Raw genomic sequence first — 12501 nt, forward strand, 5'->3', positions numbered from 1 at the left:
TTCTATAAATAGCGGATGATCAGGTAAGGTCCATCTGAAAACCCCAGAATCATGACCCGATCTCCAGAATTGTCACCCAACGCGTTTCATCAATGTCTGACTCATCAGGGGTATTGTGACATCTTTTTCTGGCGCATAGCTCGCCCATTGTGAAATAGCTGCCTTTTATAAATCGCGGCATACCGCGGCTTATTGCCGTTTCCGGTTGCCCCGTTCAGTACTTCCGGTTTGCGCATGACGCCGGCATCTGCTCAGGAAACTTGCCCCACTTCCTGGGTTTTCCTAAACAGGCGCCGCGCGTCATGTTGGGACAGGAACCGACCCTACCCTGCCCCACTTCCTGGGCGTAACCGGGCCTGTCGGTCTGCATATCAAAATATTGCGTGATTGGTCTACGCAGTCACCTGACCATCACGTACCATTAGGAGCCGCTCACTTTGTTTTACTACATCAATCTAATAGTGCGGCTTCATTTACTCAATCACAAAATGTTGATTGCGTCCCCCTATCATTACTTATACGGGATCTGAATTATTAAGTCATTTTATGATTGCATAGGCGTTATGAATCAGTACAAAACGCCAACACCCATATTATGGACATTGTCAAGGATTATCTTGTGAATAAAAACAAATTCTTTACACCCCATCGTAGGGAAAGAAACAGAAAAAAGAAAAAGAAAAATAATCAGGGTACCATCTGCAAATTATGTATAATGTGGAATTTGTTCAATTATTTTGTTGCATGCATAATAGGGGATACCACCAACCTCCATGTATCTGTAGGAATTATAGAAAGGGTGCCCACTAGATCTGGCCCTAAATGTCCCTAACTGACTGTTCCCTACCTCACGCGGAGGTTGGCACCCTAAATTCCTGCGCAATGGCGCCCCCACTCCTCGTCGGCTCTCCCTGAGCTAAAAAGCCCTATTAAAACTCCCTACAAGAAGGAAGAAAAGGATAGTGTCTCATTAAGTCCTTTGGGATATACAGATTGTAATGAGAAAATCCAATATGCTTCTCTTTGGAGTATACGTTTATCCCAATCACCTCCTCTTGGATTTTGGGGGACCTTTTCTATGCCCATGAAACTGACCGCCTTCACATCACCCTTATGTCTTTGATTGACATGAGTGGCTACCGGTGTATCACGTTTAAGAATTATATCTCTATGGTGTTCACCTACCCTCACCCTCAACTCCCTCTTTGTCTTGCCGATGTATTCAAGGCCACAACTACAGGTGATTTTATATACCACTCCTATTGATCTGCAATTAATGAATTGACCAATACGATAGATCTTTCCTGTAACATTGCTCTGAAATTCTTTACTTTGGTGAATAGAGGTACAATATTTACAGCTACCACATCTGTAACAGCCTTTCGGCTGTGTACCTAACCATGTTGGGCTGTATGAGGTTCTCTGGGTATAATGACTGCGGACCAACCTATCCCTCAAGGAGCGGCCCCTCCTAAATGTAATTTGTGGATTATCCGAGATCAAGCCTCCAAGATCTTTGTCCATACATAGAATTGGCCAATGTCGGTTCATAATGGCTCTCAGCTCATTTGCCCCATTGGAAAAAGTGGTGATGAACCTTATGATATTGTCTTCATTGGTTTGCTGTTTGGGTATAAGTAGTTCTTTTCTTTCCTTCTCTACCGTAGATTTATAAGCCCCTTTAAGAATGTCATCTGGGTATCCTCGTTCATGAAAACGAGATCTAAGATCATCTGCTTGTCTCTTAAAGTCTCTCTGCTCAGTACAGTTCCTTTTCATGCGTAGGTACTGGCCTTTAGGAATACCTTTTTTCAGGGGGACTGGATGGCTGGATTCCCATCTTAGAAGGGAGTTCGTAGAGGTAGGTTTCCTGTATGTTTCTGTAACTATACGGCCATTTTCTCCCCTCTTAATGACTATGTCCAGAAAGGGTAGTCTATTCACACTAACCTCACATGTGAAGCTAAGACCAATATCATTTATATTAAGATCTTTCACAAAGGTTCTGAAACTGTTCTCATCACCTCTCCAAATAACAAATACATCGTCGATGTAGCGGAGCCATAGCACTATTTTGTCCTCCGCCACATCAACCTGCTCACCAAAAACGACATTTTCCTCCCACCAGCCCAGGAGCAAATTAGCGTACGATGGCGCACAGGGATTGCCCATCGCAGTGCCCCTGAGCTGATGGAAGAACCTGCCATCAAAAAGAAAAAAATTTTTTGTGAGACAGAATTCCAAGGCTTGCATAACAAACAGGTTATGTCTCTTACATTGGACGCCCCTTGTCTTTAGGAAATAGTCCGCAGCCATCAGACCTTTATCATGGGGAATGGATGAGTACAAGGCTTCTACATCTATTGAACCCAATATCATATCGGTGTCCAATTCGATGTGGTCGAGTTTCAATAAAAGGTCGGTGGTATCCCTTGTATAGGAACTAAGTGATGTAACAAATGGTCTTAGAATTTTGTCTACATATATACCCAGATTTTGGGTTAGACTTCCTATACCCGATATAATCGGTCGGCCTTTCAAGGGCGAAAGGCCTTTATGAATCTTAGGCAGAGCATAGAATGTTGCCACAGTCGGATGTTGTGGAATCAAAAATTCTTTCTCATTTTTATCAATGAGTTTTGCTTGGAGGGCCCCATTCACCAACTTCTTAAGATCATTCAAGAAAGTGTTAGTGGGGTTATGTTCCATTCTTTCATATCCCATAGATCTATCTAACAATGAGTAGCACATGGTTTTATATTGTGCTACATCCATCAATACTATATTTCCCCCTTTATCTGCGGGCTTCACTATTATAGTATCATCTCTCTCTAGCTCCAGAAGCCCATCCATCTCAGACTTGGTAAGGTTATGGAATCGTCTTTTTTTCCCATTATCCAATTCCTTGATATCTCTAGATACCAGGTTGGCAAATATGTCAAGGGCCCCTATATCGTTGCTAATAGGTGGCATTTGTTTGCTCTTATTTTTTAATTGTGTGAATGGTCCCTCACCCAAATCGTTGGGATTCATATCCCCCAAATTGAACAAAAATCTCACATCATTAAGTAGGTCTCCCTCTATACCCAATTCAGTGCAGCTTTTTTTATCCATATTAATGAAATGTTTTTTCCACTTAAGTTTACGAATGAAGAGCTGTAAATCCTTAATCGTTTCAAAACATTCAAGATCTGATGTTGGGACAAAAGACATCCCCTTACTGAGAACCGCCATCTGTTCTTTACTTAGGGATTTCGAGGAAAGGTTAATTATATGATTGTCTATACGGGGTTCCTGCCGTTGAACCTGTTTCTTAATGGGTAGCTTGTGTCTAAAAAATGATCCCTCTGTGGGGAACCTCGACCAGATCCTCTCCCCGCACGTAAACTCCCCCTTCCCCTTACTCTCCCTCTTCCAGGTTTGTACCTCGTTTCTGAATCAGAAAACTCAGCCTCTGAAGATGATATATCTGTCTCCTGCGATCTGTTGGTTTTTCCGTAATACACTGAATATACTTTATTATCCCTGAATTCTTGTAAATCCCGGATAAAATATTTATGCTTTCTTTCTTTCAGATGATATTGAAATTTTTCTATAATGTTTTGTAGACTAGATTCTTTCACCGTAAACTCGGCCTCTGCAGAAAATTTCTTCGTAACCTCTATCTGCTCTCTCAAACGTTCATTAATGTTATTTAACATACACTTCTCCTCCTCAAGGAGTATTTTCATAAGTTTCAATGAGCTATCCGTTGCTTCTTTCTCTAATTTGGCCAATAGTGTTGTATTCTTATATCTATAACCAAAGTTAATTGATATTCTAAGATGGCGGGGAACTATTCCTGCTTTTATATAACTTTCCAAGCTCTGTACCTCCCACCACGAAGTGACCTGTTCTTTATAAACCTTGGTCAACTCTTTAAAAGCAGCACTGAAAGAGGGTATGTACTTTTTCTGTGTAAAGGTACCATCTGAAAATACATCTTTCGCTTCATTGATCCACTGATTGGTGTCTATTCCTGTAACAAGAAATCCTGCCATGTCCAACTATTACAAATATATAGCAGGGGTATCTCAAAACCAATGTCAGATATTTAGAGGTAGCAAATTGGTATATCATGAACTATAAAACATAACCTTTAATGATTCCTTAAAAACCATGCATCAAATCTAGACAAACATGTGCCAAAGTGCAATTGTGTAGTGCTCTATTTAAAAACAAACCGTTATGTACTTTATGAGGTACCATATGGCCCTAGACATTATCGTATTTCTTGTCCAAATATTTACCTGGACTCTCCGACCATATGGGCCTTATACATATATATTCATATGCCAAAGGGCCTTTATGTCATCAGAATTATTACTTGTTAGACATATACTCAGCCCGTATACAAATAGCATAGCGTGTGTACAGCACCGGTCAAATGCATAAACATAAAATCACCTCATCAGCAATTTATATCTATTTATGATACCACTGTAGAAACTGAAACCGCTGTACTTATCTTTGGACGCTTCTATAAATAGCGGATGATCAGGTAAGGTCCATCTGAAAACCCCAGAATCATGACCCGATCTCCAGAATTGTCACCCAACGCGTTTCATCAATGTCTGACTCATCAGGGGTATTGTGACATCTTTTTCTGGCGCATAGCTCGCCCATTGTGAAATAGCTGCCTTTTATAAATCGCGGCATACCGCGGCTTATTGCCGTTTCCGGTTGCCCCGTTCAGTACTTCCGGTTTGCGCATGACGCCGGCATCTGCTCAGGAAACTTGCCCCACTTCCTGGGTTTTCCTAAACAGGCGCCGCGCGTCATGTTGGGACAGGAACCGACCCTACCCTGCCCCACTTCCTGGGCGTAACCGGGCCTGTCGGTCTGCATATCAAAATATTGCGTGATTGGTCTACGCAGTCACCTGACCATCACGTACCATTAGGAGCCGCTCACTTTGTTTTACTACATCAATCTAATAGTGCGGCTTCATTTACTCAATCACAAAATGTTGATTGCGTCCCCCTATCATTACTTATACGGGATCTGAATTATTAAGTCATTTTATGATTGCATAGGCGTTATGAATCAGTACAAAACGCCAACACCCATATTATGGACATTGTCAAGGATTATCTTGTGAATAAAAACAAATTCTTTACCCCATCGTAGGGAAAGAAACAGAAAAAAGAAAAAGAAAAATAATCAGGGTACCATCTGCAAATTATGTATAATGTGGAATTTGTTCAATTATTTTGTTGCATGCATTCTGGGGTTTTCAGATGGACCTTACCTGATCATCCGCTATTTATAGAAGCGTCCAAAGATAAGTACAGCGGTTTCAGTTTCTACAGTGGTATCATAAATAGATATAAATTGCTGATGAGGTGATTTTATGTTTATGCATTTGACCGGTGCTGTACACACGCTATGCTATTTGTATACGGGCTGAGTATATGTCTAACAAGTAATAATTCTGATGACATAAAGGCCCTTTGGCATATGAATATATATGTATAAGGCCCATATGGTCGGAGAGTCCAGGTAAATATTTGGACAAGAAATACGATAATGTCTAGGGCCATATGGTACCTCATAAAGTACATAACGGTTTGTTTTTAAATAGAGCACTACACAATTGCACTTTGGCACATGTTTGTCTAGATTTGATGCATGGTTTTTAAGGAATCATTAAAGGTTATGTTTTATAGTTCTATTAAAGGGAACATTGGTATGCAAGTCAAGGCAAATCCATCCAGCGCTCTGGTTCAGATCCCAGGCTTTCTTAAAGGGATCCCTGGTATTGAAGTTAAGATAAATCCCTCAGCGCTCTGATTCTCAACCCAGGCTTCTATAAAAGGGATCATTGGTATGGAAGTCAGGGAAAATCCACTCAGCGCTCTGGTTCTGACGCCAGGCCTCTCTTAAAGAGATCCCCGGTATGGAAGTTAGGACCGTTCCACTCAGTGCTCTGGTTTTGACCCCAGGCTGAAGGGATGTGAAATATTAGGGGTAGCAGTCCGGTGGCTCTGGCTGACGAGATGATGCGGGATATTAGGGGTAGTAGTCCAGTGGCTCTGCCTGATGTGCAATATTAGGGGTAGGATTCCGGTGGCTCTGATGGGATTATGTGGGTTATTAGTCCAGTGGCTCTGGCTGAAGTGACGATGAGGGATATTATAGTGAATGTGGCTATGTAAAGTGGATGGGGCTCTACAAGCAGACACTGACTGGGTGGGAGAAATCTAGCATCCCTGGAAGCATAAGCTCCCAGCCATTGTCTGCCCCCCAAAACGGATGAGAGCACATGACAAATGAATCCCCCCTCCCGTGCCCATATACACACACCTCACACATCCTCTATCCCATGCAGGCACATCTTCCCTCTTAAATGGATAATTGGTATGGAAGTCAGAGCAAATCCAGCGCTTTTGTTTTGACCCCAGGCTTCTGTTTAAGGGATCCCTGGTATGGAAGTTAGGACCGTTCCACTCAGCTCAGTGGTTCTGACCCCAGAGTTCCATTAAAGGGATCTCCGGTATGGAATTCAGGGCAAATCCATCCAGTGCTTTGGTTCTGACACCAGGCTGACGGGATGTGGGATATTCGTGGTAGTAGTCCAGTGGCTCTGGCTGATGTGGGATATTAGGGGTAGTAGTCCGGTAGCTCGGGCTGACGTGGGATATTATAGTGAATGCGGCGCTCTACAATCAGCTTTATATCTATATAATCATAATTTGTTATAACTAACCGTAGTTGTTTGTGCTCAGGCAGCGCTGGGCTCCTCAGCTGGTTTTAAATAACTGATGTATAAAATTAAGCAATTGTGAGCATTTCTGGATATTTATTTTTTTTGTTTTATATACTCATGTGAACTTTGCCTTAGGGTATGTGCCAACCGTTTGCCATTGACTTTTCTGGCAGCAAAACCCCTCCCCAATCACTGATCAATTGCTTCACCCCCTTCCCCCCCCCCAATGTGCTTAATAATCACACATTTGAAGGCTACCTCTGCATAAACTAGAGATTTGACACATGCTGAAATGCAGAAAGATTTTATTGGAAAGCTTGCTGACAAGCACAGTCATGTCTGATCGGGGAACGAAGATCACATCAGGTTTGAGAAGCCCAGCATCTCAGGGGGCATTAGTTATTCCAGATGGACAAGGAGATGCAGACTAGACTGGTGGTATCCAGGAAGGAGACATCTTAGCTGCTCTCTCCCAGGGTGTGCTTGTCGAACAGGTACTCGCCCATGCCATTCTGGGGTACCCCAAGGCGCTTCAGGTTGGTGATGTAGTCTCCAAGCTGCTTCATAGCCTTCACCTGTTCTTCCAGGTATTCAGATTCCAAGAAGTCACAGAGCTGGAAGAGAAGAGGTCGGTCATTCATATGCAATTACTAGCCCCATTATGGGAACAATATAGCTCAAGTTGATAATACACAGCTGTCTGCTGTCAAAAAAGCCAAATTGTCCAGATGAATTAGTCTTGGCTACAATATCCTAATCAACTTCAATAGAGCCCTGCTACAACAATATCAAAACCAGTGTAGCACCAAGTTCAGAATTAACCAGCCATGCTTTTCAAATACTGAACTGAGAAGTTTTACTACAAGATGAAGCAAGTATAGAAATGGGAAGCTTCGGCCATAAGCATTCTAAGACTGTAGTAGCAAATATTAGTGTGCAGAATATACAGGTTGTTGTGTGCGCTGCATACACGAGGAGTACAACAGGGGACACACCATATCAGAGGGTAGGGCGGTGTAGTCCACCTTCCATAGCAGACAGTTTTTCCAGCAGCACTTACATGAGGGTCAACCTTGTCAGAAGCAAATTTGTGAAGATCCAGGAGAGCCTGGTTCACAGTCTTCTCCAGCTCCAGAGCAGCCTGCATGGCCTCCAGGGTGTTTGCCCACTCATCACGCTCAGGTTTCTAAGACAGAAAAAGACAAAATGATCCTCAAAAGTCACTTCACCTCTTGTAGCTCGAGAACGAGGCTCCATTCCTGACAAAATTAATACATATTAGTGTAGGTTTAAGTCTACTTTCTACATGAGGAGAGATGAGCACAAAATCTCACCTTAATGTCCTGTAGGACAACGCGACCCCCACGCTTGTTCTGGTACTTCAGGAACTTCTCCGCATGCTCCCTCTCTTCATGGCTCTGCTCCTTGAAGAATTTAGCCACGTGGTGAAGGGCGACATCGTCACGGTCAAAGTAGAAGGACTGAAAGAAGAGAGTGGTGAGCAACAGTCTGTCTGACATGCTGGGGTCTGGAAGCGCACCACATGTCCCACTCCGTGGGCCAGAGTGCACGTATAGTGAGCATGGGGTTTCTTGAAATCCCATCCACTATGCTGTAACATCTGGACGCTGCGGATGTATGCAGCGTCCAACCTGCAGTGTTACCGACCATGGGAACAGACCCCAAGGATATGTGCGCACATTGTGGAAATTTCTGCATCTCTTGGCAGAAAACGCAGTGGAATTTCCATGCATTTTTATATGAGGATGTTAGCTAAATAAAGTATATAAAAAAGAAAAGTCATTTCCTTACCCAGCCTTCATTGTTGATGTGCATCAACCAAGATGGGCACTATTCTATGTTATCCAGCCACACACACACTTCCTGACATCATTTCCTTTGACAAGTCTGCTGCGTTTTTGGCATCAAATCCAAAAGCCTTTTAGGCTATGTGCACACTGCGGATTGGTCTGAGGATTCTTATCTGCGGAACTGCAGGTAAAATGGCCTGAGTTTTGCCACCTGGACAATGGAATAGGTGGCAAACCGCAGCAGAATCCACAGAATCAATTGACATGTCAATTCTTTCTGCGGATTCAAAACCACAGCTTTTCCGCAGTTAAAAATCCGCAGCATGTGCACAGCAGATTGTAAGTCCCATAGGATAAAATGCTACTGTCAGCAGAACTGCTGCAGCCAAAGCCGCAGCGGGACCGCAGGGTGTGCACATAGCCTTACTCCTGCGTTTTTTGCTGCAGATCTGAGTGACTCAATGGAAGTCAGTAGGTGGAAACCGCCGCAAATAAAGACGGAAGTTTCCGCAGCATGTGCACAATTTAGGAATGCCGTTTATTATCGTTGCTTTAAGTAATCCATTGCATTTTTAGAGCATTTCCACTCGGGAAGAGACGCAATGTGCACAGCCTAACAACTGCATCATACTCATGGAGAAGAGGACTACATGTTCGTGTGAAGCTATTAAGGCATGTTCACACTGGGCTTTATGCCAATTTTTACAGTACTAGCAGAGCCATATGAGATTTCCAGAATCTCATACACAGTTATTTGTCATCAGGATTGTGCTTTGCCGCTTTTTTTTTTTGGACAGGGCATGTCACTTTCAGCATTTTTGCATTAGCTTGAATGTGTGTTTGAAAAAAAAAAAAAAAAAGCATGCATTTTTATTTGCAGTGTTTTTCCTGCAGAAAATTAATGGACAAAGAGGCACAAAACAAAAACACCTAAACCTGTGGGTTTTTCCACGCGGATCTGCAGGTAAAGTGATCTGCGGTTTCACACCTCTACTATGTTAAAGGTGGGAAACCGCACAAACAATTGACATGCTGCGGTTTGAAAACTGCACGGAAATAATCACAGCAGATTTGAAATGCCATAGGCCAACATGGTACTGCACCACGTCTGCGGAACTGCTGCGTTTCCACAGGGCCAGAAACGCAGCAGAATCCACAACGTGTGCACATATTGTAAGGATAATGTGCAGTTGACTACTGGGGTGTTCTTATTTTGCAGAAAGGACCCAACAGCTTTAGTAGAAGCCCCAGAGATTGTTACAATGTTCCTTGATTAGTTCAGGGTTTACAGAACAGCTACTGTGAACTGTAGAGAGGAGATTCCATGGAGTCATCATGTACAGAACTGCTGTGCATCACACGAGGGAGTGTACAGAGAACCCAGCAGTGAGCTCATCACTCTGGGGAGGGAGAGGACTAGAAGCACAACGGAGACTTACTACAATGGCTGCAACACAAGGACAGAGGGAGAGGTGGAGACCACGAGAGAAGGGGAAGCTCAGTAATGGCCGCTCTATGCTACGGATGCAGAGAAGACGCCGGCACCATGGACAGGAGACGATGCAGAGCACTCACCATGGAGAGGTAGGTGTAGGAGGCATAGAGCTCCAGGTTCACCATGCGGTTGATGGCAGCCTCGCAGTCGCGGTGGTAGCTCTGGCGCACCTGGGATTCCATTGCTGCTTCTTGGTGGTTTTAGTGGCGCAAAAAGGTTGCAAAAGTCTTCAGGTATTGAAGAGCTGAGAGTCTGGAGCCGAGGACTCGGAGAGGGTTCCGTTCAAGCACTGTTGACGCAAGAACTCTGCTCAGAGTCAGGGATCGTCTGCTCTCCGCACCCTGGAGCTCGGGATTTATAGGCTGGGGAGGGGAGTGACGTCATCTGTGTGCAGCCAATCACAGCCAGAGATCGGGCGGAGCGTCCTGCAGGCGGCGTGCACACTCCCTCCTCTGCCAGCTGGGGTCACACACAGGCACCTAAGGCTGTGTGCACACGTTGCGGATTCCGCTGCGGTTTTTTCCGCGCGGAAACGCAGGTAAAGTGACCTGCGGTTTTCCTGCGGTTTGGTCTGCGGTTTTGCCCTGCGGTTTCACACCTCTACACCTCTACTATGTTAAAGGTGTGAAACCGCTGCGGAAACTGCACAAACAATTGACATGCTGCGGTTTGAAAATCGCAGCAAAACCGCGCGGAAAAAACCGCACCGTCAGCACAGCGTTTTTGAAACCCCATAGGGTTTCATTGTACTGTACTTGGTCAACGGAACTGCTGCGTTTCCACAGCGGCAAAAACGATGCGGAAACGCAGCAGAATCCGCAACGTGTGCACACAGCCTAAGGGAACATTTCTAGGGTCACATTACTGAAAGTCAAGAGTTTTTTCCAAACGCTTTACAAAATTGCAAGAAAGTGCATGACTAGCAATCCCCTAATCTGTAATACTAATTATTATTGTTATTGCATTCATTCATGACGGTGCGCCGTGCGCGCCAAAATCGAACTTTTCTGATTTTGGCGCGCACGGCGCACCGTCAAAAGTGCGCAGCGCAGGTCAAAGCGCAACTAGCGCACGGCCTGCGCACGATCTGCGCACCCTATGCTAAAGATAGGGTGCGCCGATCGCAGGCGCCGCTGTCCGCTAGGAGGCGGCGCTACAAGCAAGGGGCGGGCACGCCGGGCAGAGAGCCGGCTCGGGGGCGGAGCTACCCCCGGCCGTGCGTGCGCTTAAAAAGCGCTAATGTGAAACCGCAGGGCAAAACCGCAGACCAAACCGCAGGAAAACCGTAGGTCACTTTACCTGCGGTTTTACCTGCGTTTTCGCGCGGAAAAAACGCAGCGGAATCCGCAACGTGTGCACATAGCCTTAAATGTCAGGTCTCATTATTATCCATTGTGTGTTCAGTGCAGATCTTCCAAGGTGAAATCTGAAGCATTTATTCTGCACTTTTTTTTTTGTACCCTCCGGAGACTCAACAAAATTTAAATCCCTATTTAAATTAAAGGGAAAAAATCTGCAGCACAAAACCTGCGTTTTTGGAACAGAAATTGACGTTATGCGGATTTATTAAAAATAAAGAAGCCAATTTCCTCTTGGGTTCCGGCAAAAAAAAAAAAACCCCAAAACATTGGGAGTCATAATATGGCATCCGTGCACTTTTATTGGGCCGTACTGGACATCCGTGTGTCCCTGATGTCACAGATTTTTTTTACCTTGCCATTTTATATTAATCCAACAGACAAAGGCCATGGCAGTTAGGATTTAGTCTCAGGGCTCCCGCAGACGTGCGGACCACCGCAGCTCTCCCGACCCGAGCAAGACCCTTGTTGTATTGAAGAACTGAAACAAAGTAACTTTTCGATGATATTCTGATTTTGTGAGAAGCAGCTGTATATACAGACGATTTCTAGCATGGATTATAATAAATCACTGACCGCTGTGTAATAATGCAGCTATGGAATCTTCGTGAGATGTCCTGCACTCGCCTTAGGGCGTGAAAACATTTTGTGGCAGTTAGGCTATGTGCACACGGTGCAGATTCTGCTGCGGATTTTTCCGCCCGGATTTGCTGCAGGTTACAATCTGCAGCATGTCAATTGTTTGTGCGGAATCCGCTGCGGTTTCACATCTCCTCCATTGTAGAGGTGTGAAACTGCAGGTAAACAGCAGGACTTTTTGACCTTCGGTTTTTACAAAATCCGCACAGAAAATTCCGCACCACCGAAAACTACGTGTGCACGTAGCCTAAATTGGGTTCTTTGCACAATTATGAGAGGTTCTCTTCACTCCTGGATGTAATCATGACTCAGCGGGGAGTGCACAGATGACAAGAGCGGCATGACTAGGCAGAAATGGAGAGCACAATAGTGGAAGTGGGGAGGGACACTGACGGTGCTGCATGTCCTAGTGATTGAGCAGGAAACTACTGATTCCCCGCAGCCGTCACG

The 12501-nt window shown here is 44.5% G+C and overlaps 1 protein-coding gene across 1 annotated transcript; it reads right to left on the reverse strand.

Moving 5' to 3' along the window:
- Positions 1–7036: 7036 nt before the first annotated feature.
- On the reverse strand, positions 7037–10393 carry LOC141085500 (ferritin heavy chain B-like). Its single transcript, XM_073570912.1, has 4 exons — positions 10135–10393; positions 8083–8229; positions 7809–7934; positions 7037–7362 (listed from the first exon to the last, which is right to left on the reverse strand). The coding sequence occupies exons 1-4, from the start codon at positions 10234–10236 to the stop codon at positions 7207–7209; spliced, it is 531 nt and encodes a 176-aa protein (XP_073427013.1). The 5' UTR covers positions 10237–10393; the 3' UTR covers positions 7037–7206.
- Between the last annotated feature and the right edge of the window lie 2108 nt (positions 10394–12501).

This window comes from Dendrobates tinctorius, unplaced genomic scaffold, assembly GCF_039654945.1.
Source record: "Dendrobates tinctorius isolate UK_male_01 unplaced genomic scaffold, ASM3965494v1 ptg000028l, whole genome shotgun sequence".
Taxonomy (NCBI): domain Eukaryota; kingdom Metazoa; phylum Chordata; class Amphibia; order Anura; family Dendrobatidae; genus Dendrobates; species Dendrobates tinctorius.

Coding starts and splice junctions, on each gene's coding strand:
- LOC141085500 (XM_073570912.1), bottom strand. CDS start 10,236: ATGGAATCCCAGGTGCGCCAGAGCTACCACCGCGACTGCGAGGCTGCC. Junction 7,935..8,082: donor TTGTCCTACAGGACATTAAG/GTGAGATTTTGT, acceptor TTTCTGTCTTAG/AAACCTGAGCGTGATGAGTG. Junction 7,363..7,808: donor CTGACAAGGTTGACCCTCAT/GTAAGTGCTGCT, acceptor CTTCTCTTCCAG/CTCTGTGACTTCTTGGAATC.